General features: G+C 32.2%; 1 protein-coding gene across 1 annotated transcript in view; it reads right to left on the reverse strand.

Moving 5' to 3' along the window:
- Positions 1-7,321: 7,321 nt before the first annotated feature.
- LOC106477924 (inactive tyrosine-protein kinase 7-like) overlaps positions 7,322-25,610 on the reverse strand; it is an 82,439-nt gene continuing 64,150 nt past the window's right edge. The window contains exons 5-13 of the mRNA XM_013938441.2: positions 24,319-24,455; positions 23,369-23,665; positions 20,543-20,830; positions 19,737-20,006; positions 18,396-18,668; positions 17,093-17,284; positions 14,026-14,238; positions 12,554-12,786; positions 7,322-11,020 (exon numbers count right to left, since the gene is read on the reverse strand). Coding sequence (XP_013793895.2) covers positions 10,442-11,020; positions 12,554-12,786; positions 14,026-14,238; positions 17,093-17,284; positions 18,396-18,668; positions 19,737-20,006; positions 20,543-20,830; positions 23,369-23,665; positions 24,319-24,455 — 2,482 coding nt within the window. The 3' untranslated portion in view covers positions 7,322-10,441. The remainder of the gene's footprint in view (positions 11,021-12,553; positions 12,787-14,025; positions 14,239-17,092; positions 17,285-18,395; positions 18,669-19,736; positions 20,007-20,542; positions 20,831-23,368; positions 23,666-24,318; positions 24,456-25,610) is intronic.

Genomic DNA, 25,610 nt, shown 5'->3' on the forward strand with positions numbered 1-25,610 from the left:
CCTCTGTTTTAGTATATAAGCCCGGCAAATAATTGCAGATAGACAGAGATAGAGACAGATAATTGAGTTAAGTGAGCGGTAGTGACGGTAATATAAAGTGTGTGTTTTGTTATCGGGATTGCAAACGTATTGACTGTGGAAATTCTGTGTATTGCAAAGTTGCAACGAGAAAGAATAAATAAGTTTTAATTAAGAAAGGACTTGCATTTCCGAAGTTTCTCGGAAAGAATTTTTACGGGAAATTATCAAACGAGCAGATACATAACATAGTATTTAATGACGAAATTGACAATTAATGATTATTGCGCCATTTTTTTTTGTAATAAACATACTAACATAAGCACGTTTTGCACATAGAAAGCGTTATGGTAGGAGACACTCAGATCACCTTGCTGTCAATTCAGTATTTCCAAAAACAGTTTTCTTTAAATAGTGCTAAGTGGTTTCATAAGTTTTTTAGTAGCTTTGTGAACTGTAAATTATTGTTTAGTGATACAGGTAATTATGACACCCAAGAAACGCCCTTTCTATGGAAAGTCTTCTGCCGCTAAAAGAATGGAAGCACAAAGAGCAGCTGAAACAGAAGAAGAATGCAATGAAAGACTTCAAGCACAAGCTGCAAGACAGACTGCTCAATACAGAAAGAGACTTTGGAACAACATAAAGTTAGACTTCGAGCTCAAGCTGAAAGGCAGGCTACTCAAAGACAGCAAGAAAATGTTGATCAGCACAAAGCCAGAGTTCAGTCAGAATCATCAAGGCAAGTTGGATATAGACAACAAGAGCAGTAGCTAAGGTACCTTGCCTCTCTGGTTGCGGTGGTCATTCCATAGGACCACTCTTTCTAGAATCAAGCTGGATTACAAATATCTATGTTGACCATGGTAGGTGCACCGAACACTAACACTTGGTAACTGAATGAGGTGTAAATGATAATTACCCATAATATTGCTTCACATAAATGACGCATTAGGCTTCAGCTTTAGGTTTATTCAGTGGTTCACTGCAATTCTCTAATGGGTGAAATTAATTGTCAAGCATTTTACAAGACTCATGCTCCACTGACAGGTCAGAATTTAAAACTGCACGTGGATACAACATCTGATAAATCAGGCCAGTTGAAAATGTAAGATTAATCTTTACAACCTTACCCTTTCCCGGTGAATGTCATTTGAATGAATGTGGAAGTAGTTCTAGGCCTTGTCTTACGTCATTCGTAGCAAGTGCAGTTGCCACTATGATTTGAGAACACGTCTCTTTCAAATGTTTGTAGATGTTCAACCCATATAGGTTCATAGAGAATAATACACACAGTACTATTTTGGCCAGATTTCTAATAGTGCCAATTCCTGGTAATTGCCACTGATCAGCGAGTTAAGCTGTCACACATACACCTAAATTCTTCCACCATTGTCTAGTTGACATAGACACGGAGTTCAGGTCCAAAGGAGAAGAGAAGGAGTACAACTGCAAGCAGACACCTTACACTGGTAATTGCAATTAAGCTAACTAGTTTACAAACAGTGACCAAAACTTTTAACCTCTAAGGTTTTGTAACATGTTTATTCAGAACTCCAACCTTACTTCTGAAACAAGTTAAACACGATCTGAATAAATAAGCGAAATCAACTGTGACTTCACAAATAGATCGGCTGTTCTGCTGCCAATAATATCATCAAGGTTGTTTGTTGAAGTTCGTGCATAGCTACTCGAGAACTATCTATGCCAACTACCCCTAAGTTTGAATTGATAGACTAGAGCAACTGTTTCTGACTTTTTTGTTGATGGACATAATAAATTATAATTAAAAAACAACAATAGAATAAGCACATAAAAATTACTATAATATTAATATTAATCGCAGACTTGCCTTTTTACGTTTTGACATGATGAGTGCACTTGTTTTAAGAACAAAATTCTATATTGTGTTTGGACTTCAGGGATGCAATGACGAAAATCAAGTCTCACACTGGTATGTAGTAGCAAATGAAATCGGAAAATGAACTGCTTTATCTGCAAGATTTGTGTCTCTCCAGTTCTCTGAATCAAAAACTCTAACAGTGGATCTGTTTCAAAGTTTGATCTTAACTCTCTATTGCAAGAAAGTTTCAATAAGCACTCTCCTTCTTTTATAGACAAATCAGCAAGCAGGTCATTATTTTATAATGCCTGAAAATTCCAAAGTAAAGAATATTTTTTACATTTTAACTAGAATGCCATATAACACAGATATTTAGACTTATCCACTTAAATTATATTTATTCTTTCTGCTTTAGACGAATTTTTAAGGTCTCAAGTGTCGAGTTTGTCTTGAGATTTACAACTCTTCTTTTCCACGAACCACCTTAGATGAGGAGCTCTTGCACCACCAGCCGTTTCAGAATATTGGATCCTCTGAACTAGAGGGAAGGCGGGTATTCAACACTATCGCCGCTACCCACTGGCAACTCGTAGGCTACTCTTTTTGAATAATGGAATTTGATTGTTACTCTTTAACGCAACCATGGCCCCAAAGTGCTGAGTGAAGTTCTTGTTTGTGGTAAGAGGGTAACCAATTGGACCACACTTAGCCCTTTCTTCATGGTTTTCTTGTAATAATGCCCAATTCAATACGATCTAAGGTTTGTTTATTTGTAATTAAGCACAAAGCTACACAAATGGGTTATCTGTGCTCTGCCCACCACGGGCATCGAAACCCGGATTCTAGCGTTGTAATTCCGCAGACATACCGCTGTGCCACTGGGGGGCACGATTTAAGGATCATCTGTCCTTTCTACTTTTCAATTAATAAGGGAAATTTACCAAGAAATTCGGTGAATCATTTCAAACTTTTCTCCAAGTTATTCAGCTTCTGTGTTTTTAAATAACAAGTTTTTATAAGTAGTAATCAGTCAATTTCAAAACCTAGAAGTTCAGATTGGCTATTTTTATAATTTTTTATCAAAATTAACCAAGAGCAAAATATGAACAATAAATGTGTAAATGTTTTATAATCGTGAAATTGAAATAAGGAAAGATTTAACAATTACAACAAAGCACTTAATTACACTTTAAAAATGTATTAATTTTTTGCATGAGGATAAATTAATCAACAATCTCTTGACATAGTGCACTAGTTTTTAAATATCATTATACAAAGATTATTTGCACTGCCTTATTTCCAAGAGTTTCACAATGTTTTTTTTACCAATTATATAGCATTAATTTGTTTACCACTAAAATACTGCAAATTACACAGGGTTGAGTGCGTTGTATGAAAAAGATTTTGAATATGCAAATAAATATGTCACGTGCAAATCACATCCGATATAATGTCGTGGTGGAAAAGAATGTATCAGAATTACATTCTGATATTTAGCATTCATAGGTAGTGTGATGCTACCAAACATTTACTTTGGGGAACGGTATGGAACAACACTTTCTGAAGCTAAATATTCATACACACAGAGCGGGAAGACGTGTTCAGATCGTGGATTTAGAATTTCCAAGACGAAGATATTACTTATGCTTAATGACATTGGAAATAAAAAGGAATGTGGATCAACTTGGGCACCAGGATTATTCCAAAAGAGACCTGCAACAAGTCGTACCCCAGGTGTGGTAGGCAAAGTGAGACGTCTTGTAACAAGTAAGAATCCATAAATATAAAGATCAGTGGCAAGAGCTGTCCACGTCGTACCCCAGGAAGCAGTACGCAGCGTAATTAAGAAGGATTCTCGTTTGGTAAAGTGACACAAGTTACATATACGCAATTAAGTTGCTTCCACGACATGTCTGTTCAACTGTTACATATTTCAGGCAATTATAGAATAAAATTAATATTCATGCTATTCCATACGAAGACATACTAAATACGTTGCTGGATTTCTTTGCAATAGATTGTTGAAATGGTCGCTTGGAAACTGTCGTCGTCGTACACTATATAGCTTACGCAAAGCAAGCAAGGAGAGATGTTGTGCTTCAGACATAACAACCTTACAACGAAGCTTTTTGCAATGGAAAATACGCTGAAATACTATAGTCATCAGGTAGAGTCTCCCCAAAGTGACAATATGGCGAGGCTGCAAAATCGTTTGAATAGAACGTACTCAACCCCTGTTCTGTGTAACTTTTGTGTACTTGTGTATGCTATATTCTTAAAAAGTTGTTCATCTAATTTATCCTTTCCATTATGGTATTCAGGTACACTGATATCCAACACAAGTTCAAAGTATCTGCGAGAATGCAGATTCTAGAGATTTGCAGGAAATAAATCAAACATGGACAGTAAAGGTATGAAAGAAACAAACATAAATGAACAAGGGAAACAAAACTTGATAACGAGGAACAAGAAAATAAAAGTTTTGAGACGGCTTGACTGGGTAATGAAAAAACTTTATTATGATTGTACGACGTTTCGACAAGATTTTGTCATCCTCAGGCACAAATATTTATCAGAGATACATATATGCAGTATAAAACAAAGAGATCACATGACAGCATATAGCTTCACAGTCTAACATAGGTATTTTGGTACCCCGGGGTGTTGATTTAGGGTGGGGGCCGTTTTCTTCAATAAAGATATCTTCTTTTATTTTACATTTATTGATGTTAGGTTCTTTGTTTAAAATTACAGTGTTTTGAATGAGTATACTGTGGTTTTTTGAGTTGCAGTGGTGGTAAACATGGAAGGGAATTTTATTGTTTAGTGAATCTGGTTTCCAATTTTCTACCCGTTTCTCCGGTGTATAATTCTGGGCAGTTATTGCATGTTATTTTATAAATGATGTTGGAATTATGTGATTCTATGTAATTTTTATTTAATAATGATTTTAGTTTAGTGCCAGGTTTTGGGGTGAATTTGATGTCAACAGACATTTAATATTTGATGGCAAGTTTTATCCAAGTGTTGATTATTTTTGAGTTGCCGCCAGGGATAAATTGTAAACTGCAGTGTAATGTTGTGTTTTTGTTTGGTGTATTAGTGTCATTTCTATTTGTGAGTTGAGTTTTTTGTTCTGGTGGTTGTGTTGAAATGTTTCGACAATGTTTTGTGGAAATTTGTTGGTGTGAATGAAGGAATGCTTTATAGAGTTGATTTCTACATCTATGTACTCAGTTGAACAAAATCTTGAAGTTGTGTGTATAAGATATTTAGTAAATTAATTTTTTATTTGGATTCAAGGGCGGAATTCCAGATGTAGAGGCCTGTGTGAATAATTTTTCAGTAAATTTTGGTTTTGAAATGTGTGTTGGATCTGATAATGTCAAGGTTAAGAAAAGACAATGGTTTGTTATTTTCGTGTTCAATGGTAAATTTAATGTTAGGATGAGAAGTGTTTACGTGTTCCACAGAAGTGAAACCGACAAAAGTGTCGTCAACATAACTGTACCAGTATAGGCGAGGATAAAGTACGGATTGTATGGCTTGTGTTTCGAACCGGATCATAATTATGTTGGCGAGAACAGGGTTGCCCATGATTAAACCATTTGTTTGAAGAAAGTTTTTGTTCTTGAAAATGAAATTGTTTTTTGTTGTTGTAAATTCTAAAAGGGAAACGAAAAATATGTTGGGGATGTGAATTAAAAATTGGGGTCATTACTGTAGAGATCAAGTGTAACATTACAGGATTCTTTGACGGGAACTTCGGTGAAAAGTGATACAACGTCAAAGCTGGCCATTAAGGCTTTGGGGTTTACTTGGTTTAATGTTTTTCAAGTTAAAGACTAGTGACTTTGCACAATTGCTCAAGTACCACGTGCGGGGAGTGGGGTTGTACCTTTTTTCTTTTCGGACAAGGCCCCACTTGGGGTAGTTATAGAAGTAATGGGGAATAATGGAGAAGCTTGATCAGTACACTGAGACCTCTGTGAATCATGAAGAGGATTTTCAACCCCGCAGGGGAGTACAGGTATTTTAGGCTAGTTCTGTTCAATGCACATAATGTGAAATGGTCATTGCAAGAGTGCTCCCCTTGGAGTATATGCAATGCAAGTTAACAAAGGACCTCTCCCTCAACCAGAGGCACTACGGTGGTAGGGCATAAAAAATCCACGATTTATTCGATTTTGGTAAACTTTTGTAGGATGTAGCATACGATAAGATATGACAATTACAATCCAGTTTCCAAAATTGACTGAGTTATTACTGGCCAGATAACCAGCAGAAACTCCATAGTTTATGACAGTACTTCTTATTGTGTAACTAACGGGTCCGCTACATGAACTTTTTTCTTTACTCGTTGTTGCAGCTGTTTTTCAGACGAGAGCCAAATAGACTTTCAGGAGATTGATCCAAGCTCTGCTGACCGTGACTGCAACTTTACTACTCTTTGGCATGTCATCACCAATCATCATTATTCCCTCGATTACCTAAACATGCAAGGTTCTGAGTTTTTAAACTTGAAACTCGTGCAGCCGCTGTGGATGCGTTCACTATGGACTTTTTGACAGTCATCGTTGAGGAAAATTCATCTATAAAGCTCAAAGATGCTGTGGCGGCATTCAAAAATAATTTTGGTACTGACAAGAACAGTAGTGATAGTAGTAGTAGCAGCAACCTTCAGCAATATCATAAAATTAAGGTCTCCAGCCTCCAACATACAATGAAGAAAGGTCGCATAATTTGCTTTGAGAACCAAAAAGAGAGAGAGAATCAATCTGTGTGTTATTGTTAAGATGATTCCGAACCCTGTGTCTCTTTGACTGCTCACAGTTCCCGACTGAAATATGGTACCATCACATGGACTGAATATTTGGATACAGCAGATTCCGTATTTTATAATAGTTATGCAATATCTCGAGAAATAGTTATCAGAATTTCATGTTTCTTGCTCTGCCACCCAAAAAAACTAAATTGCTTCTGGTTGTGGTAGAGAACTTGTGTTAAGTAACAAACACAGAGTAAGCACCAATTCCATTATTATAAATACATAATGGTAGAGAAAATTCTTACTTTGCGAATTAAAACCTGGTTGGCAAAAAATTAGGGACCGAACCTTAATATACAAAATTAAATCTTTTAGTGTGTGTTTTGATCATAAAAATGATCTTGCTGTTAGAGTGGTAAGTGGATGACTCAGTAAAAGGTTAACAATTATGATCGTGCATTACTAAATGTGGAAAGCGTAAGATAAGTATGCTGGTTATGGTAAGGCATACTTACTAATCCATAAATATTCTATTTAGAAAGTTTAACTATTTTACTTACTTTTAAACTTTAAATACAAAAACATAATCTAAGCTTCTAAATAAACAGTATATCAGTATTCATATCATGTCTAATGCTCTTTCTTTTGTTTCGTACATAACCACGTGTACTATGGATAAAACAACACTCATATAATAAAGACCATCAATTTATTGAAAAAGAATACGAAATAGATATACATCAAATATAATAACAACTGAAGATATTAAAACATGTGATATAAAATATCGCGGACCCAAATATAAATCACTTTAATCAAACGTCCTTAAGCACTGACATGTGTTTTGATTACGAACATGTGATGAGTATTTGTAAGTAATTTCTTAGTTTCTTCTTCTTCCCAACGTAAAAAAAAAGAAACATTAAGGGTGTGTGTGTGTGTGTGCAAAACATTGTTATGTAAACAAGTAGTTAATTTAACCTACTGGGATTTCCTTTTGGTCCAAAAAATGATGTTACGGTTACGAGCCAGTCCGTTAAAATGATCGTTAATGACTTTGAGAGTTTTTTAAAAATAGTTAACGATCTTATTTAACGAATTATACTGTTTGTTAATAGGATCTACATGATTTTCCATCTTTTCTTCTCGCACATACATTAATATACATCAGAAAATTACAGACGTCCAAGTATTATATCGTATAAATTTTATGGACTACAAATGTTAGTCGATATAAATTCTAGTTATCGTAAAAGAAAACAACTAGATTCATCGAAAGGTTCCTATTTCAATAAAATACCTTATGGCAGATGGCGCTAAACAGTTAGAGGACAATATGCTAGTGATGTATTTCTATGCAACTCCTTTTTCAAACCATCAAGATTAATCAAGTACTATCGAATAAAAAGTTTCTGCTGAATTTCGCGTAAACCTACACGAGGGCTATTTGCGCTAACCGTCCCTAATTTTGAAGTGATAGACTAGAGGGATGGCAGCCAGTCAACCCTTGTCAGACCAAATAGTGGGATTTGAACATTATTATTAAACGCACCAACGACCCAAACATGCGGAGCGCAATTTATCCTTTTTTATTTCTTGGCTGTAAGAGGGCGCGAATCGCGGAAACGTGGTCTAGTCTGGCACGCTAACCACAGGGCCGCGCTCGACCCAGTTAATTTATTATAGCCTAAATTTAGTAATTACATTATTTTTGGCAACATTTGAGGGTGAATTTGTATTCATGAAAGCTATCTTAATTACATTTTGAGATTTTAATAAGGTTTTAATATCATCAAATTACCAGGTGGCTTCTCTATATTTCATACATGTTTGAGTAAATGTTCATGTATATCAATCATAAAATAGGAACTAGTTAAACAAAAAATAAACACGAAGAAACGTCTTATTAACAGTACAGAGAAGTACTCACGTTTCAAATTTCAGTTGACAAATCACATGTATCTCTTACGAGGGTAATTTGAAAATCGTCCAAAAATTAAAAAGTTAATTTGGCAATATTCTAATAACTATAGTTTTATCCAAATAAACATAAATTAGAATAAATTTAAACTTCCTATCACTGAATGTTCCTTATCATATAATAATTAAGGAAGAGTGACTTTGAATGTGGTCTACCACTAATTCAAGTATAAATATTTAGCTGCTAAGATTAACTTCTTTTATTCGATGGGGTGGGGTGAAAAAATAAATTTTATTACGGAAAAAAAAAGGAGTATCCACAAGTAGGCACCCTCACTGTATACAGTAAAACTCATTATGCACATTAAAACACAATCATTCAAACAGGCATTGTGCATGACAAGTCCCATAATCAAGTTTAAAAATCATGGAATACATAAAAAAAACTGATCTAATTATGTTTATCTTTCAAAAGTGCTAATAAATAAAAAACATCAACACATAAAATAATAAAATAGGATGGATATAAACTCAGCTAGGAGTTTCAAGCAGGTTTGAAAAATATGTTTCACAAGACCTTTAAATGCACAATGCTATAAGAATGTATCTTAATAACAGTACAGAGATAACTCAAGAGGTTTATGAAGTAAAAGATTCATTTTTCACACAAACCTACTTTTTGGCAAATATATTATACAGTAGGGGATTATAAGTTGTCATTTTGTCATTATTTAAAAAAAATAAAAAATACATTTCAGGTGCTAAAAGATGCATTTGCAAAATGTCAGTTTCAAATGAAAATTTTATGAAATATATCCTCTTTCTTTTAGTTCATTACACCCAAAACATAGGTAAAAACTTACAGATATACAAGTAACTTTTAAGTCAAGGAAAATTTTTGTCTACTTTTTAATTTCACAAAAAAAACACTTAATATTTCACAACTGTGATCTTTATCAATTCATCACTGATTTTAAGTACTGGGCAACTTTCAGTTTTGTTTAAATGTAATTTCACTTATTTATCACATGATTTAACTCTTTTGGTTGTGACCAACACCTAAATATAGCGTTTTTTACTGCACTTTTGAAGAAAGTAATGAAAATTTAAAATCACTCAACTTTTTCTTTAAAACTTGTTATGACTGTAGCTTTTTTTAAATGCAAATTGTTTGTTTCTAACAATAAACACATATAATATTTGGAAGTTACTGGGGTACTGCCATTTATTAATAGACTTTCAAAACAATTTTAAGATTTAAATACAGACATAGTACAGAGTCTAGCCTAATTTACACTTAAGCTCACACCAACTTTGTAACAAACACTGAAACATCTAGCAATGGAGTTAGTATATTTTGATAACTATTTTGCATATTAGCCTGCATGTGCTAAACAGTTCTTAACACTAGTATGCATAGTGATTTACATACACTTATGTGTCTGTCATGTGTATAAGCAAACACACTGAATGGTCCATGTGGCAGTGAACTGTTTCAGCAAAGAATTAGATTTAATAAATAGAAAGCTAACACACAACTGACATTCAAAAACTATGTTTACAAAATGTGCACTGTCTCAAAACACAAGTCAAAGTAAGAAAACAGCTGAGAAAATATCAAATGTATTGCCTAAAAAACAAAATGATATTAAATTAACTAAAATTTCAACTTATGGCTTGAAATTTCTTTCTAATGATGTTATAAAAAGCCACTCTAAAAATCTACAAGAAGCACAAGAAGAAATTATAAATGTGACTAGGTCACAAAAGTATTTATGTTCAATTTATCTGTCCTGGCACAAACGTTACTTACTCAATACTTCATAACATAAAAAATACTAGTATAGCAGCAGTTTTCTGCCACAGTGTACTCTCATCTTGTTGTCAGTGGTTTACACATTACTTACAACATTTATTTCTCCAATCCTTGTAGTTATTTCACTAAATGAGGGACGAGCAACTGGATGATAATTCCAGCAACCTTGAAGCATCTCTGTCAACAACTTAGGGGAAGCCTCTGGTTGGCTCCATACCAGCTGATGGTTTTTCAGTAACTGTAATATCACATCATCTGTTTTAGTAGCAAAAGGAAAATCTGCCTGTGTGAACACTTCCCAAACAAGCACTGCAAAGGACCATACATCACTCTTTGTGGACCAGTTGTCTTCAAGCACAGCTTCTGGAGCAGCCCATCGAAGTGGTACTACTTTATTCTGGTAGCGACTGTATTCTTGGGCATAGGTGTCTTCAAACAAGCCAGGGTTACTAATCTTTATGTCTAATCGAGATGTGATCAGACAATTTCTGGTTGCTAAGTCCTTATGGATGAGTTGCTGAGACGAAAAGTATTCCATTCCAGTTGCCACCTGGTGGCAAACACCAATAACTTGAGATGTGGACAGTGGTGGTGGCTTAGGACCTTTGCGAGAATTTTCTTTCCTTGTGGCCAACAAAAACTGCTTCAAATCACCCTATACCAAAACAGAGTAACTTGAAGTTTAAATGAAAGTAATGGCAGATATACATTATATTTTTGTACCTTAAAATGTACACAACTCTTTTCTTTTACATAAATTTTATTGTTGAGATATAAAAAAGTATTTTAGCAATTTTGAAAAGATATCAAAATAATATACAACAGAAATGTTAAAAATAAAAAATTTAATACAAAACAAAGTATGGTCACTTGATTCAATAATTAAAAAAAAACAGGTGAAAATTATTCTACTTGAAATGCAAACCCAAACTAGTTCTGAGCAGTATATTTTCTACAAGATGATTTCAAGTGACATTTCTTAAAACTTTTGTAGGGATATATTTTTAACTTTTTTTTTCTCATTGACAGAAACCAAATCCTCTATATGGAATAATATTGTTTGCATGAATTTCCTGCAGTGTAATGTACATATAGTTAGTGGAAAAATTAAAATATTTAATTCATTGGTTATATCTGTGATGATCAATTTATATTCATGAAAATAAGCTGATGCAAAATAAATGGACAATAGGGAAAAAGATTCAAATACATATACAGCATACCAAAAACAATCACTATATATTTTATCACAGTTGTCTACTACTTTTTTGAATATTGTTAATTGATTAATCATAATTAAAGAATAGGTTAGAAAATCGCAAAGTTTCTTTATATTTTTATTTTAAAGGACGACATTTCCAGCTGGAACTCTTCATCAGATCGTACAGCTTACAGCAAAGGCGCATGCGGAGAACTTAAAAAGTTGCACGTGTAGCATTTTGAACATTGAGCTTGAAGTTTCTCTTTAAAATTACATCTTTAACATAAATGTTAAAAGTTATAAAAAGAAAAAACAGATTGAAATTAAAATTGAAACAAAATGTGGAAACAATGTTTACTGCATAATTTGCAAAAAATGCAATAGTTTATACATTGGACAAACAGGCACTGACTCTGAGCAAGGACAAGAACATCTAAACCATATTAAACTGTGGAACCAAGATACACCTATAGGCAAACATTTCATCATCAGCAAGCATACAATTGAGAAACTTTAATTCTGGGACTTATTAGTGCTCCAACAAATATTCACAAAAGAGAATGACTGGAAAGTAAATTAATTTATAATCTGGGGACCCTACAACCATCTGGTTTAAATAAATGCTTTTCTTTCCTATAGATTCTCATTTTTTCCACATTTTGTTTCACTTTTAATTTTAATCTGTTTTTCTTTTTTATGACTTGTAATTTTTATGTCAAAGATGAAATTTTTCAGAAAAATTTCATGCTCAATGTTCAAAATGCTACACATGCAACTTTTTAAATTCTGCACATACATCTTTGTTGTAAGCTGTATGATCTGATGAAGAGCACTAGACTGAAACATCATCTTCCTAAAATAAAAATATAAAAAACTTGGCAATTTTTAACCTATTCTTTGATTTCGATATCTTTGATGAGTATGTGGTTAACTTCATATTTCTTTTATAAAAGTTGAATAATCATAACCAACTGCTTCATAACTTACCCAATCACTGTATTCTAGGACCATCAGAAAAGGTTCAACATCCAAGCACTGACCTAAAAGTTTTGTCCAATTCTTGTGACTAAGATTACGAAACATTTCAGTTTCTTTCTTATATTCTGAATGAATGTCTTCATCTTTTGTTTGCAGTGCTTTCACCATAACGACAGTTTCGGTTTTATGGTCATTAATATCTCGAGCTTTAGCTAGGAATACTTCACCAAATTTTCCATGTCCTAGGATGGGGATCAAAAGCAAAAAGCAATATTATGTTCCCAGTATATTATTTAATTCTATAATTCACAAATTATGAAACAAAATGAATATTCTAAAATATTACAATTTGGATTTCCTTAAAAAAGTGAAAACAAGTCAAATATCCTTAAAAAAACAAGTAGCATAATTTTAAGATAATTTATCATAAAATTATAGGAGTGTAATTTGTTTCTAAGTTTAATATATGATGGAATTGTCAAAATTTCCAATTACTCTGTTCCAAAAGTAAAAGACTGCTATCAAGTTTCATTGATGTTTATGATTACAGAACTTAAACTTTCATGATTTCTGTATGTATGTAATGAACACATTTCAAAATAAGTTAATTATTTAAAGCCTGGTAATAGTTTTTCTATATCTAGAACCTTGAAACCTTGCAGTATTTTATGATCATAAAAAGAACATCAAGGAGACTCATCTTTAAGAATTTCTGAACTACAAGTAAGTAAAGCATCAGTTTCTATATCTCAAGAGCTTTAAATAAAATATAGTAAATTTGTAAAACATTCTATGAAAATATAAAAAAAGACTGTTCTGAGTTCTGTAATGACATACAAACTTAGGAGAAAATTGTTGGAACAGGCTCTTTAATATTGAAAGTTATTTGCCCCTAATACTCAGATATGCAAGTTTTTTTTTTCAACTACCATGGAAATTTTAAAGGCCATCTCTGTCAAAATGTTTGTCTTTGTTGACTCTACATTTGTTTGGCAATCTTTCTATATGAGAATACTTCTCTTTGGTAAAGCCTTTCACATCCTTCCATCTATACCCATTTACCTGTGCTGGTACCACACTGCTGAATGGTCAGGGATTTACAACGAATCAAAGCTAAACATATTACCCATAACACCAAAGCTTACATATGCAGTGTCATACTATGTTAGTAATTATAAAATGCAGTTAACTCCATGTTAACATACAAATAAATTACTGTTCAGTCTTTATGGTAACATAAAAATATGATAAATTTCTACAGTTGCATGTCAGTAATTTAGAACAGTCCCTATAGTAACAAACAAATACCTAACTGGAAGTGAATTAGGGTATAGCCTAGTAATTATGGACATATGCATGATGATATTTCGTTAAAGACTTCTACAACAAGACTAACACAGAACATAAAGAATATATAAAAGCAACCTCTTTATGAAATGTAAAAAATATAAAGAGATAATAAATTCATCAGATTCACCTACCTAGCAGCATCATTGTCTGAAGGTTATTTCTAGAAAACTGAAAATTGTCATATGAAGATCTGTTGGCAGGTTGAGAACTAGAGCCAGGAGCATTGACAACCCCCTCATTCTTACCAACACCATTTACTCGCTCTTGATCACCAGCTCCAAGATTAACCCTGTCTTTCATTTCAGTATCACCTTGTGCATCATCATCATCATCTGGTTTGGCCACTAGAAGTATAATATATTAACAGAATCATCCTATATTACAGTTTGCGCAAATTTTAAAAAGAAGGATATTTCAAATTAAGTTATAAAAATCTACAAAAACATTACTCAAAAATGAATAGTCTAGAGTATTCTTATTGAATTGTTTGTTTCTTTGTTTTGGATATTTGAAAAATCTACACAAGTCATCCCTAATTTTGGACTGATAAGCTAGAGGGAAAGAAGCAATCACCAGCAACTCTTGGGTAATAGTACTCAAATGGTAGGATTGGATCAGCACTCATATAATGCACCCATGGCCACAAAGTGTGGAATGTGTTTTTTTAGTAAAAGGATAGGAACCCTCAGAATCACAGTCTAGGATGCTAATCTCATGGCCATGCTCAGCCCACTTACTTTTTATATAGCTTTTATATAGGTATGATAGCTTGTTCTGCCACTGACCTTTTAACAAGACAAATTATTTATCTTATCTCTATTAAACTGTGAAACTCACTTTAAAATATCGCCCATTAAGGCTAATCACTGACATGCTGGCTGATTTCATGTATTTCTATCAACTAACTTTTTTCTACCTTAACTTTTCTTTTACTTCACTTTTTCTCTACTTGACTTGTGCTCACTTGGTCGCCTATATTTATATGTTGTTCACTGAGGCCTCGAACTTTCTATAAACTACACAAGTGACGTTATAATGTAATAATACTCACTTAAGGTAATGAGAAAAATACTGAATATTCGAATTACTCTGTGTCAACAATACTACAACAATTTAACCATTCATACAACATACGACTCTGACCGAGTTACGCAACCAAACTTGTCATAACTATCACCTTTACAATAACTACTTTAACTCTCTTGTTATGAAAGGTGAATAATCATTAAATATGAAGTCACAAAATAAACTAAATAATAATACTTACAATAAACAGTCTTGTGTATCCAACAAGAACCTTAATTCATGTTGTCTTTATAATGAAGTTTCATTTACTTATATGTTCAGTTCTATACACAAAAATTAGTGCTACAAAATAAATCCTGTTCTTGGATCATTATTAATTATACCAGTTTTAGTCTAAATATCTGAAGAGTTTCAAGTTGATTACTCGATGTTTTATTGCAATATCAAATGAAGTAATTAGAGCTTGTGTTAGTTTATTCAGTTTTAGCTTAAATATTAGAAGACTTTCAAGTTGAATAGCTGAGGTTTTCTGTAGTAAGATGCTTTGTTTTGTTTTTTTATCAGCTATTCTTGCTTCTGACATAGCTCAAAATTCTTCCTTGTGCTTTCTGCCAAAAAGCATGTTCATCTAATAATGTTACATCCGATAATGTTTCCTTGCATTATGGCATGTATGTTGTTTCTGTCAGCATTTCCTCTATTCTGATTACTGGTTCACTCAATATTATCTCATATACTAGTTACTGGTTCATGTGGCGTATCTTCAAATTCTGCTCAAGATCATGGTGTTGCCATCAAAATATTCTCTAAGTTCATATCCTCAAGTTCTGGCAACTAATCTCCTATTAATTTGAATAGTAATTCAGGGAATTCTTTAGAAGGATAGTATTTAGTGAAAAGAGCCAAGATTCAATCCTTGATCTTTATGTCAGAAAGGTAGGTGTACTATCCACTCATCCAGGCTGTCACTCCCAATGAGTGAATAACACCTTGTTATATTTGTATAATTCATGATACTTTGACATTACATTACTGCTTTGTGTAATGTACCAAATCTTGAATGATATTTATGTTAGGCTTATTTTATGATTGCTATCAGAAAACATATACATTGTATACTGCTCAGATACAATGAACTAATATCTATTCATTTGCTCTTAAGATGGAAACTTAAAATTTCTTAATTTAAAGAGCTGGTACAATTTACTTGTTATCATGAGAGTGTGGCCAAATAAATTATTTTTTCTTTGTCTAACTGTTAGTTGTGAAGTATTCCACACATATGTACATCTTATTTGATGTTCTCTCATCAAAAAGCATATACTCTACAATAGTAAACAAAGATAATATGAAGAATAATAGAACATAAAAAAACAGGTTATTTCAAACCTTTACATAAGAAAAAACATGTTTTTTTCATTTCAGTTTATGAAACAATACTCTTTTGAAAGGAAATATTTAAAAAATAAAAATTATGATCATGTTTAGTTTCCTACACACAATTAATTCCCAAGGCTATCAAAATCAACTTATCACCAGGTGAAAAACAAAACTTAACACTACCCAAATAGGTATATTAAAAAGGAAATCATATCTTGATTGGTATATTGAAAATGAAATCATATCCTGAGAAAACACAAATCACTATTTAACAAAAAATTAAACTGCCAAACAATTGAGCATAACATTCCTAAACTACTTTTTTTTACCATAAGAAAACTTGTGCCAACAAGTATTTATACAGTAATAATAATAATAATAAAAAAAAGAAGAAGAAGAAGAAGTCAAAAGAATAACAACAGAATCAATGCTCTCTTTAGTCTAGTACATACAAATAGTAACTGACAGGGATAAGTAGTTGCTCACTGAAACCAGTAGCAATGACCAACTGAACAAAGTGGTAATTTCCAGTAAGATTATGTAGTGTGATTCACAGTACTTTGAATTCTGTAATTATCCTAATAATTTTCTGATCTGCTACATCAGTGATTTGGATATTTCAAGTTTATTTAGCTATGAAATTCACTGTAGCCTCAAATTTTTTCTGTTATCAGTTAGTTCACCTATTAATATTGTTCTACCAGTAAGTGCAAATAAGTTTGCTATGATTATAATTTTTTGAAGTAGAAATAATTTGTCTTCATGCATACATATAGTTAATTTACAACATACCTTCCTCACTTGCTTGAGCTAGCAACATGGCTTTACGTCGAGCTCGTCGAATACGACACCAAATCATGAGTCCTATAACAAGCACAATGTATATGACTGCTGCACACAGTGTTATTGTAACAGTCTTGCTCATGGTACTAGCATCATCTTGATCCTCTTCACTTATCTGATTTGGACTGTAGTTTTCTGTACCTGGAGATGAAAAAATAACAACAACAACAATTTTTTTGTGTGAAATATAGATTGTTGAAACTTCACAACACTTCTTTAGTAATGATCTGATTATTGAGGCAGCTATTCAGAATAATATTAACTTAAAAAGTATTAAATTACTAGATGCAGATTTCACTTTAAGATGACCTGACTGCTAATTCAACCTCATCCAGGATATCATAAATTTATTGAATTATGTACAGATCTGTCCAGGTATTTTCAAACAGCACAAGTGAAAAACATTCTAACTATATGTTGCTTCTCTAAGTAAGTTAGATAAAAATAACAGTTTTTACCCATCTTATTATACTTTACATTACAACTGTTGTAATTTTATTCTTTTATTTGGGAGGGGGGGCTCTTTTATATAATCTAGTGAAAATAATTAAACATCCATCCATGTAACAATAACAAATTAGGTTTATTTACTCCTTAACATTTCTTTGTAACTTGTTGTAGGCCTACATTTATAGCCATATTAAATGCACTAACGTAAAAAACAACTTATTTGTACAAAGTAACTCAATATGCATGATAGCTAACAAAGATCCAAAAATATAAACACATTGACTGATTCACTCTACAGGCTAGAAAACAACTTTATATTTTCTTGATGATTCATTGTTTCACTGCAAGCTTACTTAGCTAACTGACTGGCTCACCCATATTTATTATCTAATCCTTGTTCTAGATATTTCACAAAGCCCCTCATTCATTAATATTTCCAACTATTCTAGGAATAGCTTGATTTTAATGTGATGTACTCTCTAAAATATAGCTTGTGATGCACAAAATGCTATTTAAAAATCTTTCTGTTGATAATGATCACATTCAAATATTATAATATCTCTAACTCCTAAACAATAAGCTTTTCCATATCCTCTAATAAATGTATCACTATAATATTCTATATGATATTACTGCATATAGTAATAATTTTGTGTGTTTATATACATGGTAAAATACTAAGAAATATTACAATGACTACATTTAGTTTGTTTGTTATGGTATAGGAAAATAAGTAATGGAATATTTTGAACAGCATCACACAAATATTAAAATCTTCAATAGATATAACATAAAAACTCACTTCGAACTACAAGAAGCACTTCAGCACGACGAAATCCCCCACTGTTTCCTGCAGTGCAGCCATATTTTCCCTTGTCATTCATATGAGCTTCCTTAATATAAAGTGTTCCATTATTCAGGACTTGGAATCGGTTTTTGTCAAAACCTTTCAACACATTATCCTTATCCCACTGTATACTTGGTTGAGGATCACCTTTAGCTTTGCAGTGTAGCATTACTGGGTAGCCCTCATAAGCTTCTGTGTCTGCTGGTGTTACTGTGAACCTAGGCATTACTAGTGGCAAAAAATGCTCTATTTCATTATACATAACAAACAGATGCACATAAAAAATGGAAAAATTGCTAAAAAATGTTTAGAATATTTTTTAACTGAACATCTTTTGTCTGGAATTCTAAAACAAGAATTCCAAGTAAGCAAACTTCATCAGAACTCATGAATGATAGCTGTAAAAGAGAGGAATCTTGATTCAACAGCGTCTCAGAATCAGAGTGGTGAAAGAGTAATTCTGGTTAGACAACTATCCACAAGACCTCAGAATCATAACAATAAAATTGAGGAATACTGGTTCATTAGCCGTTATCAGGTTTTAATGGTTGATAAACACACTGTGTTAACTATCTAGATATTCAGCTACTTTTAAAGTGAAGAACTAATTTATTTTTAACAAGATATAAAATTGTAATGATTGATATTTAAATTACATAATTTTGAAAACTTTTATGATAATTGTTTAACAATAGAAAAAAAAAGCACTTTAAAATATACACTTGTAAATACCCAAAAGTTTCACATATCTTGAGAATGATCAAGTAAGCTTATTGAGTCCTACACCAGTATATTCTGTACTATTTGTCAATGGGTCTTTTTTTTATTGGCAAAGTTAAATCTGAGTAATAAGTATCATACATGTTCAGGAAACATTCCAGAAGAGGCCTTCTCACTAACTGAGTGAAGTAATACAACACACATAAGACAACTTAAACTTCTATTCCTCAAGCTTTTTTCATTCAGCCTGCATTTAATGTATATGACCTAACATCACAGTATTCAAAATCACCTGACTAACTGTTAGGAACTAAGTGGTAGAGATTTCCTGTCTATAAAATAATGTGTTGTTGAAAGTTCCCTTTATCATAAACAATTATATTTGTTTCAACACTATTTCTATTTTGTTCTGCTCTTTGTGAAACAAAAAATTAAATGGTTTATATACTGGGTATTTAAATTACCATTTCAGAATATATAATTAGACAAACAGAACTTATGATAAAGTTATATTTTACGAGACCTTATAATTCATAACTTTAAAGAAATGAATAAATTAAGCAAGTCACAACTAACCCACAACTTCAACATTTATTGTAGCATTAATTGTCTCTTGAGGACTGGTAGCAATGCAGGTGTAACTTCCAGCATCTTCTGGTTGAACAACATTGAAGTGTAATGTGCCATTTTCATCCTTAATGTGAGGAGGCCAATGGTTAGATGGTGCACTATTCTTTACCCAATGAACTGTGGGTATCTTAGCACCCCGAGCTTTACAGTAAATCTTGCCTTTAGATCCCAACTCCAGCTTCTTGCTAACAGGAGGTGGGACAAACTTCAAAGTTTCTGCCCATAAAAGATGAAGAAGAAGAAATATTTCTCATAAGAATTATTCTGACTCTTTAATGATACATTATTATGGAGGACATAATCTGAAACAATTCATCTTCCCTACTTTATACAAGAAGTTGAAAGATATTTATGTAAGTGAATATTTAACAATGGAAATTTGCATTTTCTAATTCATTTTTTTACATAAAATGTTTGCCTTTTTAGATAATTCAAAGCTGGTGTGTCAAAAAATATGTATTGAATCAAATTCTCTCAATTTCTGTGGATACAGGTCAAGCTGGTATTCCATAATAGAAACAATCAGTTGTTTTTTTTACAACCAGGAGACATTAGGTTTTTCTAACCCTCTGCCTTTTTGAAGTTTAATGACACTTACTTAATAGGAGAAAAAAAAATTTAACTCTAATAAAGCTTTCATTTAATTGTTTAGCTCCAACTGAAAATTACATCTGATTACAATAAATATAGGAATGAATCTAATTCCATACAGATTTTTAGTGTTGAATAAATATAGAAACAATTTTTTTTACCTTTAACAGCCAGAGTGCTGTTTTCAGAAAAAACTGGAGGAAACCCTGATGTGTTAACCACACATCTGTATGTTCCTGCATCAGACAACTGCACATCTTGGATGACCAAAGTTCCTTTGTTTTCATAAACAGTAATGTGAGGATCAGAGGGGTTAACATATTGATCATTTTTTAGCCAGTGTACAGAGGCAATGGGATATGGACTTCCTTTATATTTGCATGAAAATGTTGTTGATTTCCCTTCATCTATCTGGATATCCACAGGGTTAGATGTGATCACTGGTGGAACTTTAAAAGCAAGAATCAGAAGTGAGAAAATCAAGGCCTTTATTGATCCAGATAACTTTGAAAATTTAACAGGAGTCAACAAAATTTCATATACGCCATTATGTCATATAGTATAAAATTTTAGAAACAGGTTTTTGAGCCATTTCAAAAACATAGCTGATAACATGAAGTTATATTCTTGATTGTTATACACTACTCTGTGTTTTAAAATGAAAAGAAAACCAAGACAGTTGAATCATGATCTAACAGCAAAGGTTTATATTTTATAAATTATTATTAAACATTAATTTTCTAAAGTTAATGCTTGAGCTAATTTTATCACAAACAAGTGTAAACAAAAGTCAAATGTTAATAAGTACGTATCTATTAATACTATTAGAAGATTGACCAAACAATAATTCAACTAGAAGAAAACAATGGCCAGTGACAAAAAGATCAAAACAGTTTAAGACAGTGTTATTTTACTATAAATTGATTTATTCTCATGTAAAAAATATAGTAATTTGTCATTTTTTTGTGAGGTAAATAAATATGCCATGCTTTTTGACAGGCTAATTTATATCTCAGTTAATTTTGGGGGCATAAAAAAAAAATTCCCTGAAAATGTACAGTTTGTTGAAATTGGATGAAAAAAAAATCAAACATTGTCTTAAAAATAACAAAGAAGAGACAGGTCTAATGTTCATGATAAAAATCATAATTGAATACAGATGAATTAGTTTCTGTTTCTTTGCCAGCTTTTGGTATTTAATACTACAACAGAAAAGATGGGCTTAAAAATTCCTTTGAAGCTAATTAAACTGTTTGGAATTTATTCTCTTTCAGGGTTAGTACAGAGTAAAGTTTTTTCTTGATTGAAATGTCTTTGATAAAACTGTTTATGTAGAAAACAAACACAATCATAGAGCCATGACACATCTGACTGACAAATTCTTCCAAAACACCAGAAATCCAAATAATATTTTACAATCCTTTTGTAAGTTTAAAACTTTAAACATAAAACTGTATTCAGTGTTTGTTTGGATATACTAATGAAATTTCATAAAAGGGTGCTACAGAAGATGTTGAAAAGTTAAGCTATTATAGATTTTTGAAAATTATTTAATATTAATATTATAATTTGTGTTAAATAACAAAATAATAGCTAGCTTTAGTAAGATTAGTAAGTAAAAGTAAGACGGTCAAAGTTTTAACTTAAGAGGTTAGTGGCGTAAATTGTACTACAATGTTAAATTAGGCTTAGTATGTGTAATGGTACTTTAGGTTTAGCTATAATTCAACTTACTGGTAAATCACAAAACACATTAATATTGTTTTATTAAATAAAAACAATCTAAAGACTAGTTTATTGCCTCCTCCTGTTTTGAAGATTAACTTGTGTACTTCAACTTAGATCCATTAGTTTAAATTCAGCTTATAGTTACAGGTAGGTTATACATGGTTTGAAGTATACATCAGAGTAAAGACTATTTATTGTCACTTCTAATAAAGTTATATTTCTAAGTTCTATATAATTAAAAATAAACTTAATTACTTTAGTGTGAAGACAAAGTAGTGATAAAAAACCTAATATAACTGGTTCTTAAACGTTAGGCTTAACAGTAACAGTGTTGATAATGATTGCTTTATTAGGTTTAATGCTTTGCTGCATATGAAGTTAAGGAATAATGATATTTTGGTTAAAAGTCTAAAAAAGCAAATTTTGAAGGGATGCAACAAGAATTATTTGTTGTGAATTGGGCAGCTGAGTTATTTGGAGACTGATCAGATGTGGAAAATTTTTAAAGAGATTTTTAAATATTCAAAGTAAACATATTCCTTATAGAAAGAAAAGGGTAGCTGCATATGTAGATGAGAGTAAGGATGTAGATTTGGTGTATCTGGATCTTCAGAAAGCATTTGACAAAGTGCCACATAAAAGGATTGTAAAAAAATATATCTCTATTGGTGTGGGGAATGAGTTAGCAAATTGGATGGAGGAAAGAGAGTTTTTACAAATGGAGTTCAGTCAAATTGGATTAATGTCACAAGTGAGGTACCTCAAGACTCAATCTTAGGACCTTTGCTCTTTTTGATTTACATCAATGATATAGATGAAGGAATGGTCAATAAATTACTTAGATTTGCAGATGATATTAAGGTCTTGGGTGTTGCTAGCTGTGAAGAGGATGCTGCTGGTTTATAAAAGGAATCAGATGATTTAGTGAGTTGGGCAAATAAATGGCAAATGGGTTATCATAATAATAATGATAAGGGCTGGCTTTAAGATTTTTATTTATTTATTAATTAATAGTTTTAGTTAAGGTTAGAGGATGGGACAGCCGAGATTGACCATGTTGTTCCAAAACATTGTGCTATTTAGTGATGGATTATGATAAATAGTTGATACAGATGACCATAAAACCAGTTGAAATTTACATATGACGACATACAGATCATTGTTTTACAGCTATACACATAAAAACCAAACATACAACCTTAAATGTAAAAAAAAAGTTTTGATTTATATATATGTTTAACCAACCACACTTCACTTACTGGTAACAAACAGCTCTATTTTTTTTCTCTTCTCTCCTGCCAAGTTTTCTGCCACACAGGTGAAACTACCTGAATCAATTTGTTTAACATCATTGATAATTAAGCGACCATCCTCTACTCTAATACGTCCACTGTCACTCAGAATGTGACCCTTTGGATCTTCCCACCAAATTCGAGGAGGTGGAAATCCCGCTGGAGCCAGACATGCCACCTCAAAAAGACCATGTAAAGGGAAGAAAACTCTCTGATTTTCATCAAGTAGTGGCTCAAATGAACTTTCTGAAAGCTCTTCGAGGTCTGAAATTCAAGAGAACTAATGGAGCACGAACAGCCACTAAACAAACTTCTAAATAACATATTTAGATTCCATATTTCTTCAGTTTTATAATCAGTGGCAAAACTGATAAGTTAACTTACAAACCTTCTATTACCAGATGGTTCTTTAGCAAATTTTACTATCTAACAACTAGGCCATTTTCTTCACATTCTTCTCTATTACTTCATAAACTATATCTAAATTAACCATCGTTCTACCATGGTTTACAGATTTACTTGTTGACTTTCAAGAAATATCATTTACCCCAAAGTGCAAAGATTTAAAATAAATTAAAACTCACTCTTCTAATATAGATCCAATCCTTAGTATATTTTATATGATGAGAGAGATGGAAATTTTATTGGATAAATATGCTATTGAGCAAAATTACAAAAAATAATTTAAAATCTCACAAATATATGGTATTTAAATATTTAAGAAAAAACAATAGGCCATATTTACAGCTTACATTACATAAAAGATACATCTACGATTCACTTCAATGTTTCTGTTATACTGAGGTTTCTCTTACAGCTGTCTCTTGGTAACTGTAGGAATCAGCATTACATGAATTCATTGTGATTTATACCTTAAGATCTGTGAAAGGTGCATTGTAGGATTGGACGATACTTACATGCAAGTTTTAGATGGGCTATATAAGTTTGTTGGGGTATGTCTTTGCTGGCACTAATTCCAACACAGCGATAAATACCCTGATCCTTATACTGAACATGGGATATGAGAAGAGAACCATTCAAGAAGATTGTATGCCTATAATAGAAAAAAAAAGTTATCTACTTCAACCAAAATGTATTAATTTAGCTATTATTTATATGTTTACCACATACACCTATGCAAGTTTCAATACAGAGTATCCAACCAGTTGTATAAAAGGGTAATGGAGTGTGGACTGTTTTCATATTATTGATGTGGTATATGTACAGCCTGTAAAACTCGTGGCATGTGGACTGTTTTTATATTATTGATGTGGTATGTGTGGACTGTTTTTATATTATTGATGTGGCATGTGTACAGCCTGTAAAACTCATGAAGTGTGAACTGTTTTGATATTACTGAAGTAATATGTGTACAGCCTGTAAAAACTCATGGAGTTTGAACCATTTTGTTACTACTGTTTTAGCATGTGCATGTATGTGTATAGAGGGGAATGGTAGGGCCAATGGTCAAATTATATACAAAGTCTGCTGAGAACTACCAGTAATTCTTTATACAGCACGGATAATTTTGTAGTTTCTGGGGTATTGGCACACCTAAACTACATCAAGTAAAAGCACCGTTTAACTCTTAATATGCAGTTTGAAGCAATCATAGGCCAAATGTGAAAACAAATCCATAGCTATCGTAGAGTAAAAGAAATAAATTGCCATGTTTTTCAACATATATATACATTATGACATCCATACTTACATAACATTTCACTTTTTTTTTGTAAACAACAAAATAAATGCGTCTATTGTGACGTTTATATAATTTATATTAAAACGAGTTATTCCTGTTTGAAAAACAATCATTTGCTCACAAAAAACAAAAAAAAAGGTGAAAAATATATAAAATGGTGTGTCTTAAGGCAGGATAAACTCTGTAACACTCTGTATATAACATATTACACTGTGCCCTTAACCACGAGGCTATACTTTGAGTTGCTTACAAAGCACGTATTTCTCAACATGGACATCGCCAGCTGCATCACGTAGTTTTGTTTGGAGAGAAAGCAGAAAATCAGACTCTTCAGAAAGTGGGCAGTAGAAGTCACACATGAAGTATATTCTATTATTGGTAATCTAGGACTTGGCAAACAAAAGCCAAAAATTGTGACACTGAACGCACAGTTCAGGTATCACTTTATATACCACATGTGTAAAAACTAGAAGTGATATCTATAACAAGAACGAAAAAAAAAAATAA

This window comes from Limulus polyphemus, unplaced genomic scaffold, assembly GCF_000517525.1.
Source record: "Limulus polyphemus unplaced genomic scaffold, Limulus_polyphemus-2.1.2 Scaffold171, whole genome shotgun sequence".
In the NCBI taxonomy this organism is placed as follows: Eukaryota; Metazoa; Arthropoda; class Merostomata; order Xiphosura; family Limulidae; genus Limulus; species Limulus polyphemus.